The sequence below is a fragment of the Vanacampus margaritifer genome, chromosome 13 (genome assembly GCF_051991255.1).
Source record: "Vanacampus margaritifer isolate UIUO_Vmar chromosome 13, RoL_Vmar_1.0, whole genome shotgun sequence".
Lineage (NCBI taxonomy): Eukaryota > Metazoa > Chordata > Actinopteri > Syngnathiformes > Syngnathidae > Vanacampus > Vanacampus margaritifer.
This window is the reverse complement of record NC_135444.1, coordinates 4,940,811-4,961,518: the sequence shown is the minus strand read 5'-3', so window position 1 is coordinate 4,961,518 and position 20,708 is coordinate 4,940,811. Positions and strand designations below refer to the sequence as shown.

General features: G+C 40.2%; 1 protein-coding gene across 1 annotated transcript in view; it reads right to left on the bottom strand.

The window, feature by feature from the left end:
- The window catches only part of cachd1 (cache domain containing 1), an 89,779-nt gene extending 82,805 nt beyond the window's left edge, over positions 1-6,974 (bottom strand). The window contains exon 1 of the mRNA XM_077584664.1: positions 6,451-6,974. Coding sequence (XP_077440790.1) covers positions 6,451-6,699 — 249 coding nt within the window. The 5' untranslated portion in view covers positions 6,700-6,974. The remainder of the gene's footprint in view (positions 1-6,450) is intronic.
- Positions 6,975-20,708: the final 13,734 nt, after the last annotated feature.

The following is a 20,708-nucleotide window of genomic DNA, read 5'->3' as shown; positions in this document are numbered from 1 at the left end:
GCTATCCACTTAAATGAGAGCTCAAGAGACAGCCTGGATTCTCGTCGCTTCTCCGGTCATGGCGGCCGGGCTTCGGATGCCCGGTTGAGGACGACTAACCGTTGACTCTGAGACGCAGCCAAATGAGACTGATTGTACGTTCCATTTGAGCTCGCTATTCAGAATGAATTAGCGCTCGCGGTGAGCTTCACGTACCTGTAGCAAAATCATGACGGCAATATTTCATCCACGGTGGAAATGCAAACCTGTAAATATTTTTTCATCTATATGTGAAAGCTTCTGTGCATTTAATGGGCTGTTCTTTGCAACGTTGCCACATCATGCAGCGGAAAGTTCTTATTTTAAATCCTGGGGAAAAAACAGCGCCCGAGACTTCCTACTCGTGCAGAAATGTTTTATTGAATGAATGCTTTATAATGATAATAGTCATATTCTTATTGGAACTCTTAAAGTATGTTGCAGGTAAAAAAAAAAAAGACGAGAAAAAAAGAAAGCGAGTCAGTTGAATTTACAGAATACATGGCGCATGGTCAGGATTAGAGATGTTCGATACCACTTTTTTTCCCGACCGATAATCAACTCGAGTAGTCACCGATACTGATACCAAATACAGATACCACTATTAAATAAAATTCCCCACCCAATTATTTTAAAGAAAGACCTATATATCCCAATATATTTGTTTCCTTAAAATTGCATGAAATTAATCAAGGCAACGTTCTAGTCATATAATTTCTAATTTGTAGTTACTGGTCATAAAGCGGCTGCAGAAGGGCGGCCGATAATGGTATCGGCAACGAACGCGAGTGCTGATACCTTAAATTAAAACTGGTATCGGCAACGATACCTAATATCGGTAATTACCCATCATACTCAGAATGGTATCACCTCTGCCTCAATTTGAGCCAGAAAAAAAACTATTTTCCCTAAATTGCATGAAATTAATGACAACTTTCTACTCTTATAATTTATAAATTCTAGTTCTTTATCATAAAACTGCCGCAGGAGGGTGGCCGATATCGTACAAATGCCTTAAAATGAGACTGGAATCGCCACCAATGTGACACCTGGTATCTGTAGTACCACCTCTGCCTCAATTTGAGTCAGGAAAAACCCTAAGTACTATTTCACCAAGCCCTTCCGCAGCTGTTCAAAGTAGTTGAGTAGAGATAGGGGGAAAAAAACATTTGATATCATCACATCAGCCACACAAAGCCAAAAGCCAAAAAGCACATCATACCCCATCCCAGAAATTTACAGCAAAAATGGTGCCAGAGAAAGCTCAATTTTCTTCTTTCGTTTGCAAACCTCCTCTAGCCATAATTTACTATCAATCTTCAATTTTGGAAGTTGAAGATAGCAGATGAGTGACCCTTAATAACAGCTCCCAGCACTCAAAGGATTAGGGAAGAGATTAAAATGAAATGTTTCCTTTGTAATGAATCATCGGGTAGTCCAACATTTTGTCTGGTTAAAAGCACTCAAGATTCAGTGTTTGTCTTTGTGAGACACCTAACATGGTCACTGTGTATGTTACTTTTTGGGACATCACATTTATATAGCTGTGACTGAATTAAAACATTCAGGAGGTCTATAGTACAACAAGAGGAGCACCCGGGTCAGTTGTAATGACATGGAAATGGAAGATTAAAGGGACGCTTGATTGAGATGAACATGAGCATTTATATCAAAGATCTCGATGTAAAAATTATATCAGCACTAAAATTCAACCCCCTGAAAAACTAGTAATTTAATATGGTTCATATGACTACATTTCACACATTTTGTTCCACCCACTTTTTGGGCATTGCCTGTCTTTCCCACCAACCTCATCTCAAACTAATGTCATTAGAGGGAAAGAGGCAAGTTGCTGAACAGACGAGGTTTGCAGGATGAAAACAACTTCTTCCTAGTCAAACATGGGGCTCCGTGTCCTGGACGTCGCGCCCGCCACCGGTGACCGGTCAGCCAGCTCAGGAGCTCCGAAACGGCTGTTCATGCAGCCATAAAGCCAGAAGTGTGAGGAAAGCAGCTTGGCGAGGGCATGCGGCGCTCGCTTGCTGAGGCTACTTCGAGAGTGTCAACTTTTTTTCTACTCACTTGCACAAACATGCACACATATAAACATACAAACATGGTCTCCCAGGCGGGGAAGCGAACCCACGCCAACCCGCATCGTAGGCAAGTGACGGTTCCACTCCGCCACCTGGAGCCCTCGAGAGTGTCAACTATCGGCTAGCAAGATGCACAACAACCCTCGGAGGTTGGCCTCTAACAAAGTAGAACTTTGAAAAAAACAGCACACCCACGCATAATGCCAGTGAGGTGTAGAAGATGTGCATGTAAAAAGGTAAAAAAGGTCAATTTCACTGATTGTCGCACCCAACTAAGTGGGGGTGAAATTCGTTCTCCGCATTTGACCCATCCCCTGAGGGAGCGGTGAGCAGCAATGATTGCGCTCGGGAATCACATGGTGATCTAACCCCCCAATTCCAACCCTTTATACTGAGTGTCAAGCAGGGAGGCAATGGGTCCCATTTTTATAGTCTTTGGTATGACCCGGCCGGGGGATTGAACCCACAACCTCCCAGTCTCAGGGCGGACACTCTACCACAAGGCCACTGAGTTGGGTGGGTGGACTTTTCAGACCACCGTAGTTCCAGCAAGGATGCCGGCCTTTCCAGCTAAGTGTGGCCGTTTTCAATGCGTCATTTTCGGATGAGTGGTGCGAGTCTACACCCTAAAGGTGGGCATGAGGGGAAAAGTGAGTCACGCTAACTCTTTTGATTTAAATTAAATATATAATGATCTGTGCACAATTCAGCTTGCAAAAAGCCGCTCGGAACGCATTGTGTTCATATCTTGGGCCTCGGCCTTATTACAGAAACCAAATCTGACATGAAGGAAACTGCAAGTAAAGCTCATTTCCTCATCCTTTTATAAATCAGACATGGCGAAGCTAATAAAGGTTTCAGAGGTTGAAGTGGGAATAAGTAGAAATGTCCACTTAAATATTGGTGCCGATTGATCGCAGTTTTTGGACATTATTAGCGATATATATGTACAATGATTTTGAACGTCAAATTATGTCCAGTCCCGGCTCTAACATGTACCAAGACATGGGAAGAGGGTGTGGCTATACTGGCTATTTCAAAGGGGGCTTTTTTTTATGATTTCCAAAAGAAATTGATGAAATTGAAAATGCAAGCTAATATTTTCCTGATGAGAAAAAACATTTATACAATTTGTATTTTAATACAGTTTTAGACTGAAAAATGGGCCATCACGGCTGAAGTTTCCCTTTAAGTTACGTTAGGCATGTCAAAAAAAAATACTGAAATAAATCACTATTTGTAGATAAATGTTGAATCGACATAGCACATGCATACATACTGAATTCCGACATGTGCCAACTGGAACGATGCAAAGCATATGACAACAAGCAGATTACTTTAAATTGACCTTAACAATATTTTATTCGCCAAACCCATGATATTAAACATTCATAAAAGTTTGTGGCTACAAAGCAAATGTGCATCGAGATTTCACTGGCTAACCCTAACCCCCCAAAAAAAAAGAGATTTCACTGGCTTAGTAGTACAGTGGACAGATAAATTGCTGAAAAATATCACCTAGTAAGGACCAACAAGTGAATACATTTGATCACTTTGATTATTGACCTAAACTTTCATGGCCATCTTGCACCAGATATCATACAAATGTAGCAGGTTGATCAGTTGTTTAAAATAAGATTTCCATAGGCTTGGTTAGCAGAGGCCAAGATGAGTTTACTGTCATCACATAAAAGGTATTTGAATAATAAAGTATTTTATAGAATAAGAGTCCTTCCCCCAGAGATTATTAATAATTTTGAGTATCATCCAAGTACTCTGATATTCTACAATAAATACGCGACAACGCCAAACTGAATAAGGTGACTCAGACATGTTGGCTAGTTAATCCTAAGTTTCATATTTGCTAGAGAATGAAGGGTGGGGTTTTGAAGGCTTGCATTACATTTTAAAGAGAGATGCTCTAGCCTACGTAACAAAGCTCACACAGACTCAGTCAGGGAGACAGCAGCATGGACTTGTGTCTTAGCCAAAACGGGGGCTAGGGAATAATAATATATATTTTTTCTAATTATATGAGTAAAACATCATTAGAAACTTAAGAAAGGTCATTCAAAACAACTAAGCTAATTTTCCAAATACTACAAAGAGGACAAACAAGACTGGCTACAATCCAAAGGGTAAAAGATGTAAAACATGGCAGGAAATGTAACTGAGTTCACTTCAACAACATGCAGTGTGTGCTAAAAAGTGTTTTGCCGTTTATGAACAAATTCTGATGCTGCATTCATTTCAGCATGTATGCAACACAAAGACACAGACCAGCATTTAGTGTCATGCTCAAGGATTTGATGAGCTCTGGAGGGAATTGTGTTAAAGTTGAGTTACAGATTACTCAATATTATTTTCTTATACCTTCTCTAATCTGTTTTTGATTTGATAGGAAACATACAAAAGTCAAAAGACAGGAAAGCATATTAGCAAGTATGATGCATATAATGGACATTAAAAGAGGAGTGTATTCTAAGAAGGGTAATGACAAGAGACAAATGAGGTAGTGAGGGTCCAAGCAGAGCTCAGGTGAGCGAGAGGAGCAGTGACAAAAAGAAGAACCACAAGGATCAGAGGAAGCCCTCAAAGCTGACTCCCAGAGGCAGGATAAAGGCATCTCAGTGTGGCAGCAGAGGAGATGAAACACCATTTGGGGCCGGGGCTCCCCCACTGCCTCGCCTCTGTGTTCAGGGCCTGTGAGCTCTTCTGCCTCTGAAGTACTCCAACCCCTACCCACCGCACCCCCCCTCGGCCTTCCTGCCTCACACCCTCCTCAGCGCTGCACCTCCTGCCATTTGGCGACCCAATGGAGCTCCGCTTACATACACATGGCAAGGTGATGTTTGTACTTTGCACCACAGGTTTCGAGACAAAAAAAACAATCAATGTTTTTGTAATTTAATAGTGAGCTAGTCATTGGAAATGCAGGACGTCTCATTAGGAAAAATCAGGCTTTGTGCCCCGCAGGGCTGAAAAGCAACATGAAAGCATCTGCGCTCCTCCGCAAAAGCTCAAGATGACCACTTCAAACAGCACAATTTGCCAAAGCTGAGGAAAGCTGCATTTATTACTGTTCCGTTTTCCATTTAAATCAATGAAATGATCATCAAAGCAGTCTCAGTCTCACCTTTCGATTGTGCACAGTCATCAATTGATTATATCAGCTAAAATTGAAATGTTTTATAGGATTTTTAAAAACACATAACAGGTGCATAGTACTATATATGTGTATTCCAAATGTTTCAATATTTAAGGACTGAGCCAACGTGGGAAATCTGGTATGCTTGATTATGACAATTTCTATTCAATTTACCATTTATCAATCAGCATGATTCCTTGCTTAGGTCTACTCTAAGATAAACGACAATGGCAAGTGGACCGATTTTATATAGTGCTTTCTATAACCCCAAATATATATCGGTAACACAGCCACACAACAGCAGATTGCAGTGAATGCAATTTTAAATTTGTCAATATTTTTTGAGTTATTTTGGAGCACTGCACAGCACTGCAGGTCTAATTAACATAAATGGGATGGGCAGCGCCACGTTTAGGAAGGACCACATATTTAGAGTGCTGCGTAAAACATAATGCCTTGACAAAGGTAACAAAACAAAAATAATAAAATGAAAATTATGTGCACTATTGTGGTTGCAGTTTTTTTTTAAGTGATGTAGAACAACAATGCAGTGAGAAGTTTTTCTAATATTTATAAGACAGTAATTGATGTATTAGATCTATTTTAAATTGTGCTGGCAAGTGCATGAATTTAATATACTTATTACTATAAATTCTGCAAGATTAGATATTTTAGATGATGGGATTTAATGAATCACGGGACAACACAAATTCACACACACTTATACAGCGCGTTTTGTTGAAATTAGTTATAAAATACAACTAACAATCAAAGGAGATTTCCCCCACATGTCACACACGCCATATTGCACCGTTAAGAAGGTAATTTTTAACTGAAATTAAAATGTCAACAACGTTAAGAAACCAGATTTTCCTAGTTGTATAGTCGATAATGTGCAGTGCTGGCGCTCTTTTGGGGGCTTGTGGGTTTGAAGAGAACCTCCAGTGTGTTGATGGTGCACATAAACACGTACGGGTAACTTTAAAGCTCGCGTTGAGCTTGTCGTTACGGAACAATCTTGAGTTTGTCACCACATTTTCTCGCTCACATTAGCTTTGAGAAAACCAATACGTTTTCCCCCCAATCTTTTTTAATGCCAGTTTTGGGTCTGCTCCACCCACTTAAGTGGCACAAGTACTGTAGTCCCCACAGGTTTTCAACAACAACAAAAACAACAAAATAATTTACCTGCATAGTAAAGACTCCGAGCTCCTGAGTAGACAGCTTCTTCATCTGCTCGGACAGAACTTGAGCTTCTTCCAAAATGGAAAACTCCGTGTCGGCTCGACAATATCCCCAAGAAAGAGCCGAGCACATTAAAGCGAAGCTCCACAAACGAGCCGACAAGCTCCCGCGAAGACAGAGTAGCGTATCCCGGAGAAGAGCGTGCGGAATCGGCGTCAAAGCCCAAGTGCTGTGCCTGGTCCGCCTCGCCATGATGGTCGGAGCACTTCAAAGCGGACAAGCACCGAGTGTGGGCGAGTAGAAGACGGGAACGACTTTTTTTTTTTTACAACTTTGTACTGGAGAAAACGTGTGGCCTTTCTCTCCGGGATGACGTTCCAAAATGCCTGGCGACGCGAACCATTGCCCTTCCTCGAAATCCCTGAAGAGAATAAAATATATCCATGAGTAGAAGAGAAGTTTTCTGTAAAAAGCTTTAGCCTCGTAGCTCGAACTCCACACAGTCTGGCAGCGTGTGTGCGTGTGAGCCCAAGATTCTCCACAATGGGGGTGAAAGTAGGGGGCGTGGAAACGCGGAGTCCTACAGACGTCCGGGGCAGAGATCAATGGATCGAGGTGCTGTGACGCCTTCAAGTACAGCTGGGAGATCTTTCGTTACCGCAAATGTTTAACGTACAACTTTTTTTTTGTTCTTGTGTTTTTGTTAGTTAACTTTTTTTCCAAGTTTATTTTGAGGAGAAACGATTGCTAATACTTAACCAATCACGCTACACAGGCACAGTTATTCAGAGAAAAAAATTAATATAACATAAACAGAATTGACAATTCTAAGCTTACAAGTTACAAGTCAAAATGGCAGACTTGGTGAAATGACGCTCTATGTTCATTGGAATACATTGGACTTCGGATCGTTGTAATAATTAATTTGTGAGGATGACTTTGATTTCAAAATATGGTAAAATGTCATTTGAATTGACTGCTCTAAAATCCGCCTGGTTTGTATATTAGCCACAATGGAGTCACAGGCAAAATAATACAATACGTGCAGGAACCCCATGTTTCATTTGTATTTACCTCCAACCACTGGGGGGCAGTGTTTTTTTGTTTGTTTGCCTGAGCAATGAGCAGGTGTCCAGAGACTTCTTAATTAGGGTTTCACTGGGAGACAGGTGTCACTGATTGGGGCCCCTAATACGGGCTATTCGGTCCCTGTACGACCGATGTCAGAGTTTGGTCCGCATTGCCGGCAGTAAGTCAAATTTGTTTCCTGTGAGGGTTGGACTCCGCCAAGGTTGCCCTTTGTCACCGATTCTGTTCATAACTTTTATGGACAGAATTTCTAGGCGTAGCCGAAGCGTTGAGGGGGTCCGGTTTGGTAGCCTTAACATTGCATCTCTGCTTTGTGCAGATGATGTGGTGCTGTTGGCTTCTTCAAGCCGTGATCTCCAGCTCTCACTGGAGCGGTTCTCAGCCGAGTGTGAAGCGGTTGGGATGAGGATCAGCACCTCCAAATCCGAGACCATGGTCCTCAGTCAGAAAAGGGTGGAGTGCCCTCTCCGGGTCGGGGATGAGATCCTGCCCCAAGTGGAAGAGTTCAAGTATCTTGGGGTTTTGTTCACGAGTGAGGGTAGGTTAGAGCGGGAGATCGACAGGCGGATCGGTGCAGCGTCTGCAGTGATGCGGACGCTGTATCGGTCCGTTGTGGTGAAGAAGGAGTTGAGCCGAAAGGCAAAGCTCTCGATTTACCGGTCGATCTACGTTCCTGCCCTCACCTATGGTCACGAGCTGTGGGTCGTGACCGAAAGAACAAGATCCCGGATACAAGCGGCCGAAATGAGTTTCCTCCGCAGGGTTGCCGGGCTCTCCCTTAGAGATAGGGTGAGAACCTCGGTCATCCGGGAGAGACTCAGCATCGAGCCGCTACTCCTTCACGTTGAGAGGAACCAGTTGAGGTGGCTCGGGCATCTGGTTTGGATGCCTCCTGGACGCCTCCCTGGTGAGGTGTTCCGGGCATGTCCTACCGGCGGGAGGCCCCGGGGACGACCCAGGAGAAGCTGGAGAGACTACGTCTCTCGGCTGGCCTGAGAACGCCTTGGCATCCCGTCGGAGGAGCTGGGTGAAGTGACTGGGGAGAGGGAAGTCCGGGCTTCCCTGCTAAAGCTGCTGCCCCCGCGACCCGACCCCGGATAAACGGAATTGAAGACGGACTTGGATGGATTTCACTTTTTAGCTAAATGAGACAACATGTCATGGTATCAGAGGGTGACACAAGTACTTACACAGTGTACACCAGTGCCCCGCACAATAAATACAGAAGGTGAGGAGCAGAACAGCCTCGCCATGTAGTAGGGGACAGCAGCCTCAATTTCCTTGGCTGGTTTATTTACCTATAGTTAACGACAAAAGCTAAAAATAAGTATTTGAACAGTTCTTGAGACAAAACAAGTGCAATATTGTGAATAATTGTTACTTCCCTCTACTAATGGCATTGCTGTAAGATGGTAGCTTTGTTTGCACCTACAGTAGTACCAAGATTTTAATTATAAGACATTCGTGCAATTATGTCATTAGCAAAATTTAAATGTCTAACCGCAATACGACATCGTCTTCTCACTTTTATAAGGAGGCATAATTTAAGGCACAAGGTTGAACACAATTCTAGTTGAAACAAGTTTGGAACAAGTTCCCATAAAAATAGTAGAAAATCATCCCTGGAATTAAATGTTCCTGTGATCTTTCTTAACTGTGCAGACAATTAATGAAGTCACAATTAAACCTTTTAAGTGGAAAATAAAAGTTATAATTACTGTTAAAACCCATCCATCCATCCAGCCAGCCATTCTCTATACTGCTATCTTATAACCTCACTAGGGTCACCAGATGTACTGGAGCCGGGTCCCAGCTTACTTTGGACGAGAGGCCAGGTATATATACCCAAGCATAGTTTTTGGTGGATTTGTGGATTTAACAGCATTTATACTTGGGGCTGACCTCATTTCTGTTGGCAAGTGCATTTGCGTGCAGCATAACAGCTAAAAGCCACTTCACCATGTTTGCTTAGAAACCTGGGATCCACTAATTCTCTGCAGACCTCAGAACCCTACTTGGTTAGCATTTCCTACTATTCAGGAGGGCCCAAACCATTCAGTGATTTATAGACCAGAAGCAGAATTTGGAAATTTTTGGCATTTTATTCAATGACATCACCGTTGCCCTAATGTTTCCTAATGGAAATCTTAGAAATAAGTACTACAAACCGAGCTATAATCTGCACAGAGTAAAAAGAAGACAGTCCCTACCAAATTTACGATAATGCTATTTTCAACCAATACGATAAACCAATAATTTAGGAAGTGCCGATGTCGATAACCGATAAGTAAGCCGATAATTGTTTGCAAAGTAAACTTGAATACAAATATACTTTCAAGTCTTAACGTGTACAAAAACATTGAAACATTGTGTAAAGAACTATGGAGCAGCATTTTATTGCTATCTCTGCTTCAAAGACAACCAGTAACTCATTTTGAGTTTGTCAAAACAAAACAGTCATGTAAAAATGCAACACAGAAAAGAATGCCCACACTGGCAAATGCCATGTCGCCATAAGCATCTTCTGTGAACACAAGGTTGTGCGCATTATGATGTCACAAATATGCGACACTACCATAGGAGAGGGGAGGGGTTGAGGAGTTGGGCACAACTTGATCCACAACCACAATAGATGGACCAACGTGGCATGTCTATTATTTTCGTCAGCTTTTTTTATTATCTGTTTTATCTGTTTGACGTCAAATTGGTCGATAATTGTCGATAATTATCGGCCACCAATATTATCGTGCAGCCCCACTCACAATTCTGCTTCCACACGCATTTCCGTAATCAAAAGTTTTGGATAGCTGTGACAGCGCGGGTATATTCACAGAAGTTCCCATCACGAGTTTGGCTGTTGTTTCTGGAGACTTTTTCTTTTTCTGACATTCTTCTTCGTATTGAGCCTAAAAAAAAGCCACACACACACACAGAACAAGATTTGCTGAGGTCTCATGTGACTTCATGCATGATAGACAGTGAGAGTGGGAGAAATCAACAAAGATGGAAGCCAAATTGATCCTTTGTAAGACAGTTAAGCCTAAAATTGTCTTTTGCCATATAAATTGCTAAAAATTTGACTCATGTTTCAATATATATCTGATGAATGATTTGAGAAGAGAGCAGAAGCTTATGCATGTGGTCTCGTGCGTATTACAGCAAGTGAAGGAAAAGGAGATTAAAAAAAACCTGACAGATAGCTGATTTGTGAGAACCCTCTTATCAGTAAGGACTTACTCTCTTCTTACATTTCTACTTTTTATTGAACATATAAACATGACAAGATATGAAAATAAAAAAATGTGTCTCAGCGTGAGTGTGTGTATGTCTCAACTTCCTGTCTTTATAATAAGTGTAAAAAAAGTAACACATCAAAAAGTGTCAAATTTACACTCATTGTTGTGGACACAAAACACTTTTCTGGTGATTTTGCTGTGTGAATAAATCAGAATATTTTTTGCTGTTTTCATTTCAGATGGGGAAATACCAGTTTTGAAGAACAGATTACAAATATGTGAAACGTTGCATTACATATTGTGTAATGCTTTTTATTAATGCCATACGAATGTTAAAAATGTCAGTGGACTTTCTATTTTTTAGTGTTTTGACAACTTTTACTATTTCTATATCATTTACTGCACAGAGAGACACAGTGTTGGAGTTGTACTTATTCCATTTATTTATACTTTTTATCCTAACAGTATTAAAATAACACTGCTTTACTGCATATTTGATCGAACAGTGGAAACCTACCACTGACCAATTTGCTGTGTACTTCACTGGAAATGAATGTAGCTCTCTTCACAATAACAGTAACACAGACGGTTGTTTGGAACGGGCATTTATTGCTTGCACATTTGCTTTGGTCACGCCGTGGCTCGTGAGAACTACATTTATAAGCAACAAAACAGTTCAAACTAGATGCAGAGTGTCGACAAAGCAAATAAAAGAAAAACAAACAAATACCTCATTGGCCGCTTGCCATGAAAAGAGATGTCCGTTAATATCCCCGAAGTTTCTTTCAGTCCTTTATCATCTCTATAGTCTAACTTGGAGCATGAGCACTAGCATCATCATTAACAGTTGCATTAATATGCGCAGTGAAAATAAAGGTTCCGGACATGAGCAAAACACAATGCTGTCAAAATTAACATATTGCCTTTTTGGTTACATTAACATATTAGCAAAATTACATAAAATGATTTAATAATTTACAACACAAAATTATTGCTCAAGCACTAACAAACTTTATTAATATTTATCAACAATCTCAGAGTAGCCAAGCAACACTTACAATGAGGGTGTGGTCAATTTCACACTCAAGGTAGTATTATTCAGGTTACCGGTAGACCCAACATCCACCCCAACACTCAAGGAAATTTACTCTGACAGTGTAAATTTTATCCTAACAATGTTAAAATAACACTGCTTATTGCATATTTGATCGAACACTGGAAATTTAACACTCACCGATTTGTCGTGTCTTGCAGAAAGTGTCTCCCTAATGTTTTAACATTGTCAATGTATATTCTTGGAGTAAATTTTGTAACCTACTTTTGTTTTCTCTTTTTTGCTCTGTTAACTACTGTTTGTCCATGCTTATAGGTGTTGTTTGTCCTTGTGTGAAGCACATTGAGTTACCTTGTATATGAAATGTGCTATACAAAAAAACTTGCCTTGCCTTAATGGGGACTTCATCACTGAAATGTGCTTGAAACACTTTCCCTGCTGTACATATGTACTGTATTAAACTTTGTAAGTCACAATTTGGCAAATTGCATATTAAAAAACAAACAAACAAAACTATACTTTTGGTCAGTCCACAAGTGTGCGTGTCATTTTTACGAATTATTGACCAATCTAAAGTGTTGACAATGGCTTATTCGCTTTGATGATGCAATGTTAATGGTTAAAAAAACATAATTTTTGGGGTATCCTGAAAGGTGACAATTTTGGAGGTGCAGCACAAGGATTAGGCAGAACGCCAGCGATTTCTTAGAGGGTTCGGGTTGACTCACTGCAGGAAAGTGCTCACTACTCTGAAATTCATAAGCATGACTGACCCTTTGCTTTGCTTACTTCCCAAATGCATTGTCTCTGTGTCTTTGGCTGCACTCTCCATCAAATGTTCACATGTCCGTCAGATGTTTTGACTACAAAGAAATACAAGGATGTTTATTGAAGGGTCAGACACAGTGTGCCCCACAAACGTCATCACTTTCTCAGAAAAATCACTTTTTTTGGAAAAATCAAATTTTCCCTATTTTCTGAGTCTATTCTTTAGTCTAATTGCATAGATGTGTTCATTTCATGTCAGCAATCATGTAGTTGTGTACTCGTCTGAATTCTGCGCTGCAAGAGTAGGTTCAGTTCTCACTCAGTAAGTGGGAATCTGATTGTCTTTCTCAAAATGTACTGTGTGTGATGACCAGTCAAGGGTGAAGGCAACATTCATTCAGGTTGATTTTTTGTCATAAGTCACTCTCTCTCTCTCTCTCTCTCTCTCTCTCTCTCTCTCTCTCTCTCTCTCTCTCTCTCTCTCTCTTTCCGCAGACTGCTGCCTCTAATGCCTCCATCTCCCCCCCAAAAAACAACTGAATTTCATTCCATAGAATATGAACCCTCATTAAGTAAGACAGGGATTGCTGCTACATAATTAAGCCTTTTGCATTATTTTAATTACAGCATAGAAATACAACGCCACCTGGTTTGGAAAGATAAAAGGGAAGAGAGAAAGTAAAAGTAGGTCTGACGAGCCCAAGACTCTGGAAATTAGGATATAATGATTATTATTGAGTGGCAGGGTGAGTAACTGGTTGTTTGCCTTGGCCTGCAATTGGCTGGGGAGGGACCATTGGTGGGTACCCACCTTTCCTAAATATGAAGAAAGAAAGAAAGAAAGAAAGAAAGAATGAAAGAAAGAAAGAAAGAAAGAAAGAAAGAAAGAAAGAAAGAAAGAAAGAAAGAAAGAAAGAAAGAAAGGACCCGCTGATCCAAAACACATAAGCTAATCTTGGAAGCATGGTGGAGGTGTATTGACTCGGGCTTGCATGGCTCACTAGTCCTTATTGATGATGTAACTCATGATGATAACAGCCAAATGAAGTGTGAAGTCGACAAAACAATTGTGTTGTGGGATTTACAGAAAAATGCATCATGCAACAAAACAATGACTCAAATCACACTGCCAACACAAAACAGGAATTCATCAAGAGGAAAAAGTGGAAGGTCTTAGTCTGGCCAAGTCAATCACTGGAATTTAACCCAGCGTCTTACCTCCTGAAGACGAGACTGAAGGGAGAAATCCTTAGAAACAAGCAAGAACTGAATAAGGGGACTGCAGTAAAGTCCTGGAATAGCATTTCAAATGAAGAATGCAACAGTCTAATGAAATCAACGAGTCACAGGCTTGATGCACTTATTGTAAGTAATGAATTGAATATTTTCTGTTCCAATTATTTTGCTTGCTAGAAAAGTGGGTGTGTTCAAACAAAAGGGGCTCTGTCCTTAGTTCTTAACACATTTAGATGTAAATACCATGAAATAAAAGATGTAGTTTTGACATTTTGTCGCATATTCCGCTTTTGATTTAAGCTTTCAAACGATTACGTTTTTAATCAGATTAATCACATCTTAGAATTTTGATTAATAATTAACTGATTAGAAAAAGAGGTGTATAAGCGTGTGCAGTGGATCAACATTTTTTGAAGACATTCTGATAACATTAAATGTCTAAATAATTAACACATAACAGGTGCTGTTTAAATATGGCCGGCATTTTTTTTTTGATAAAAAGCCTTTTTAATTAAGCAATTAATCGTGATTAAACTGGAAAAAAATGACCCTGATAGTTTGACATAAACAAATATTCAGAATTTCATATGCAAACATTTATTAAGTGCCTTACTTAAATGCATGTAGTTATGTTTGTTGCTCAAACACAACTTGTGCTACCCTTAACGTAACCATCCGCTGTCGGCTAAAGAATCATCTGCGGCCAAAATTAATAGTATGATTAATTTGTGTTAATACATGATTAATGCGCAAATTTTTTGTGATGAACTAATTAGGACTATTTGAAACCCAAATGTCTTCCTGTTTGCAGGCATAAAAGATCCATTGTTGCTTGAAAACTTACTTTCCAAGCTTTTGTGTCAACTTCATATCACAGAAATATGCAGATGTCAGAAAATTAAAAATTAAAGTTTGCTTTAGATATTCAAACCTTCTTCATTAGTTATTTGACAGCAAGTCGGTACAATGCTGCTTCGCACTGTTTGCATGATACATCGCTTGAGTGCTTTTACACCACAACTCTTTGCTTTGAACTGAGTCGTCTTGGGTTAGCCTCAAATCTCTTGAGGTGGAATGTTCAGGCCGGGCAAAGCCACTTCTCCTATTTCTTGATTATTTCCCAGCTGCGGAAGCCAAGTTACTTAGTTGTCCTCCATGTGTCGAAAGGTTGGTTGTGAGATAAAACAGAATCAAGTTGGATACCAGAAAACCTTTTCCCTTATTTATCAAGTTGATGTTCTCCTTGAACCTCTGTCATAATGGCTCATTGAAAATCATTACAATCATCATTTTTTGGAAAATCAATCTTCTCGAGACAAACTACGCTTGATGTATGACGCAAAAGACCAGTCTCAATTGAGAAAACTGCTTCATCACTCTTGCCTTGGTGATCATTCTATGTTAGAGTTAGATGTAAACAACCTCTGCTCCCAGTTGAATTCCTCACTGGCAACTTCAGAACTTTAGAGTCTCTGGGCAGCCGTCCATCTGCTGACAAGAAAAGCTCCTGGGACAAACGAGCTGGACCCACTTCCTTATAATGTATCACAAAGCCATGCGTCATAACAAGGCTTCAAAACTAGAAACAGATCTGAACCACAGAGATGCTCACATTGTGCAGGGTCAGGCAGCATTGAAGAAACAGCTGCACATACTGTATGCTGATCCACGGGACCTTACAATCTATTACAATTTATTACAAGCTTTTCCATTGTGGCTTTTACTACATGAGAATACGTGAATATTATCTCAAATCTTTCAGAATAGATGTACTGTGTTAAATATGTTTACAGTTGGGAAAGGTAATGGTACAAACGGAACAATTTAATGTGATCCAATTGAGATAAGTATTGTGTAGATGTGCACTGCAACATATATAATGTATCATATAGAATCAAAATATAGCCCTCTCATAGACGGGGTCTAAATAATTTAACTGAAATCTCAGTTTGATTTTGACGCAGTGGAGTTCCACACCAGAGGTGGCAAAAACCAGGTCCAGAAAGTAAAAACCCTAGCTAGCTAGCGCCTAGCTAGCTAGTGAAGGAATTGTAATTTTACTATTTTAAGTGTAATCTTTGCGTGTTCAAAATCATTGTATCCGAGATCTGATGAACAAGGTTCCTTGCAAGGATTTATTTAAAAGCTTCCAAAGACACGTTAGGACACCACATCTGAATGCAACGTGATGACCCCAAGAGTGTGACAATTTACAGAACATCGACACATTTATACCAAAAAAGCTAAAAGGTTCCTCCTCCTGTCTCATGATTGAACAAAGGGCAGACATGTCATCTCCTAGATTGAACAAAGGTGTAAGGTTGATGGTAAACAGACATCTTTATACAGTTCCCCTTCTTGATTGGGGGAACAGAAGTAATCAAAATCTGACCCCAGACCTTCAGTCCCTAAATGACAAGAGACTCTGACACATCATGCACATTGCCCCTCTAACAGCATTTGAGGGTACAAAGATCAAATAAAGTTCACAAAATCACCATCCCACTGTATTCTTTTAAACACTCATGATTATATCACATTGATATGCCTATAAGTAAATTCAAAAACAGTAAAACATCAAATTGAAAATGTTAAATGTCTTCACTAGCGCCTAGCTAGCTAGCGCCTAGCTAGCTAGCGCCTAGCTAGCTAGCGCCTAGCTAGCTAGCGCCTAGCTAGCTAGCGCCTAGCTAGCTAGCGCCTAGCTAGCTAGCGCCTAGCTAGCTAGCGCCTAGCTAGCTAGCGCCTAGCTAGCTAGCGCCTAGCTAGCTAGCGCCTAGCTAGCTAGCGCCTAGCTAGCTAGCGCCTAGCTAGCTAGCGCCTAGCTAGCTAGCGCCTAGCTAGCTCCCATGGTGCTCATTTACCTGCTTGGGAGCTAGTTTGAGAGCTAGCTATCTAGCTAGCACCTGGAGCTAAAGCCAAACTGTGGCAGGGTTTTTATTTTCTGGACCTGCTTTTGCAACCTCTGTTCCACACTACTTCAAACTGCACACAGCATTCACATTGTTAAAAAAAAAAAAAAAAATATATATATATATATATATATATATATATATATCACAGTAGCAAACAAACATGAGCATCGTTATCTTTGAAAAAGGCAGCAATTTTGATACAGCTCTTGGATTTGATTTCAGTTGATTGTGCGAATGTACCATTATGTATTAAGGAATTATTTTGTGGTTAGAAGAGAAAAAAAGAAAATTATTATTATTACACTTGTAAATAAGACAGAAGGCCATGGCTGGCCAAGAAGAAACAGATTCAAACTAGTTTTTTTCCCCTTCCTTCCCCCAATGACCCCCGACCCCCTGAACTGTATTGGCCATTATCTTTGACGGGTGAATGATTTGTTGTCATATCTAAAGCGGAATAAAACAGACAGTATGCAAAGCAAACATGATGCAACAGATTGAAAAAATGATTACATATGGAAGTTAAGTCAACATGGCAGTGCAGTGACATAACACAGTTATACAGATCACCTTACAACCAGAGATACTAAAATAAATTATTCTTTTTACTGCCAGTTGTCTTAGGTGTTCTCTTGACCTTGGCGGTCTGAAACAAGTCTAGTGGGGTTTAAAAAAAAAATCACAAATGCTCATCATATCAAATCAATAGGGACTATATTGTAATGCAGATTCAATATCTTTCACCATTTCCACTCATCTGCCACTATGAATTATTTTGAATATGTTTCTTAAGTCTGCGTGTGTTTCTGTGTGTGAGTGGGGTGGGGCGATAAAGTAGGCGCCATGCTGTTTCTATGGCAACTGGATTCTTTCAAGTTTTGGCCCCCTTTTTACAGCTGGATATAACAACCAGATCCACGCTGTTCTCCCCCCATCCTTCTGCCTCCATCTCTCTCCCTCTCTCACTCCTTTTGCAACATCAAAATGTTCTCTTTGAAGACTTAAGCTGATTCCAAGTCAGACCCAGAGCTATTTCTGGCTCTATTCAGTACTGAGGTTGTGTGCAGTGCTGCGTTTGACATCTATATGCATGCAAAAGAAAGACAAAAGTAAAATAAGGGAGTCGGTGGACTTTATGCGGGAGATGTGGTGGAAAAATTGCACTTGCAGCATACACACACATACAATAAGCTACAGCGTGCGATTGAAATGTTGCCTGCTGGTTGCTGATAATGACAAGCATTGCTTCATGTGTTTGAATGCAAGTACGACTGAATGTAAGTATGAGTATGCGACGTGCATTGTGCACCAGCATAGGCCTTTAAACCAAAATCCTCAAAAGCAAAGTGGGAGGTGGGTGGTGTGGGGCTGAAGGAAGGCGAGAGCAGAGGTAGATTGTAGAAGATAAAAGGAGTAGACTGAGGAAGGAAAAGAAGAACCAGAGGAAAGCAAGCGTTTCATGTTATATTGTGTCATGCAGCACAGTATCGATAGCATGTATCACCCAAGTGAGCATGAAATATTAATTAGAAGATGCAGAAATGTTCAATTTTTAAAAACCTACAGAAGATTCAAGGCTTCCAAAGCATCCCACTTTTATTCAGGAATCAGTTTTAGCATATACATTGCATAGAAATGGAAAATGTGGGTTTATATTTAAAACAAAAAACAAAAATAGATATAGTACCTCTAGCTATGTTCCACATGCGCTAAATTATAATTTACATTAGCATTGGTGACTGTTGGTCCATGGGCGGGGTGCCCAAACTCGGAGTGGCCTACTTACTTAGCATCTGAGAAGTTGTAGTAACACTGTTCATCACTAGTTGGCAGACGTCACGCATCAGCATCTCCAACACTAAACTGTTGTGCCTCAAATCAGGTCAAGAAAATGGCATCTTTCAGGAAGCCGATTATATGTTCACGGGATTTGAACATAAACCTTATCTGCCTAGTTTACTTAGAAGCGCTATCAGCCATGAAAGATTTCAACCAAAGTAGCCACTACAACACCAATCTCAAAAGTACATAAAGGGCCAAATTTGGAGGTTAAAGGTCAAATGTGGAGGTGGAGCAGAGTTAAACGCACCAGAGTGAGCGCTACAAAATGTGTTTTACAAAGACGGTTGTTATGAGTATTACAGTAGTTGTGGTGTAAAATGGAAAATAAGCGTTTCAGCAAACGAAAAATCTCCCTCCAACTATTTTCCCCACAATTCAATGAAATAAAGTCAAAAGCAATAATTCCAACTCACTTGGCTCGTGCTGATATACTGTGAAAGTTTCATACCGTTCTCATCATGTGCATGCAACTTTCTCTCTCTCTCTCTCTCTCTCTTTCTCTCTAAAACACCGCCACAACAATACAGTAAAATCTCATCTCAGATGTGGTTGTAGTCCATAACCATGATACGGATGTGTCTCCAATTACTTTCTACAAGTAAGTGTAAAATGTACCACTCCTAATCTGCTTTACTAATGAGAGATGTGCCATATTTTCCACATCTATGTGTGAGTCCTCCAGATATGTGATTAATTGGCCCAGTGGTGGCTCTAGACATTTTTACCTATATCTTAAAGCTGCTCATTGTACAAATTTGCCCCAAAGTATCTTTACAATAGCCTTTTAATTTAACCATTTACGACTCAAACATCTACTAATTAGCAGATTAACGCCTTCACAATGGGTACTCCTAAAACCCTATGGCCAATAGCTTTGAGACTGGATTCAGGTTCAAATTTTCCACCCTCTGTCTGCGGACTTGTCATCATGCGATCATTGTGTAAATGCAGAATGGAGTGTGCCGTTTCAAAATTACATTTTCTGCATGAGCAGTTTTAATGTTGAGCATTAACTTGATCCTTGTAGGCTATGTAATAATACAATTACTATTTTCTATTAGAAATATTTGACAGTTTACATTTAAGCTTGGTTTAGCTTGACGTGTCCGCTGCAGACGCTCTTCACTGCCTCCTATAGTCTGGGAGAATATCGACCACAGAGGGTGCAAGCTGTGTTGAGTGCTGCAAAACATGCTCGCTGGATTCCACAAATCTCATTTGAGTTTTATTTCATTTCTCAGTGCTCACACGTCAAGCATAATTCAATCTTTAGTCACCGTCTTTCACAATTTCAACATTTATCAGTTATATTCACAGATCTTTAAGTGGGCCGTAATTATTGTGGCCTGCCAAACGTCAAACAAAAACATCTAAGTATGTTCAAAGGCCTTCGCACACGTGATACCCATTAATCACAGTAGTGTGTGTTTTTATCTATTTTGTCAAGAGTTTTAAGAGTCTTTGTAAAAAAAAAAAAATCTTCACCAATCACCATTAAACCCCCTCAGTCTTACATTTCAGTTTCATTATATACGTAAAATGAAAAGTACTAACTTTTAGGTGGCATTACAAGACCACAGAGCCTGGGATACCTGACGCTGTAGCTTTGAGTGCATGTGCACAGGCATAGCCATTTCGAGTAAATGTTGTAGTATCACCACAATGTCGTTACTTAAAAGGAGACAAATTGAGAAAGCGGATCAATTAAATTATTAGTAAATAAAAAATGTGGGTCGCCTTTTTGTTACTACTTCTTTTGCTCTCAGCTACTCTTGTGCAGTAGCTGTGCTTTGTTGTAAATACATTTGAATTTACTGTCTTATGTCTCCTGATCCTCGAAAGACGTCAAAATATTGTCTAGTATAGGGCGGCACGGTATACTAAACAATATTTGGAAAAAAATATGCATTTTTAACGTCTTCCGAGGATCAGGAGGCATAAGACAGTAAACTCAAATTTATTTACAACAAAGCACAACTACTGCGCGACACTTCTTGCTGCCCTGTAAAACCACCTATGAATTGACCCCTCCCCATCTGATAGTGACCCAAAGTGCGGAGCCATCCAGGGGCCTGAACCACCCTCCTCAAACAGCCTTGGGCCACAAGGGGCCCCAGCACA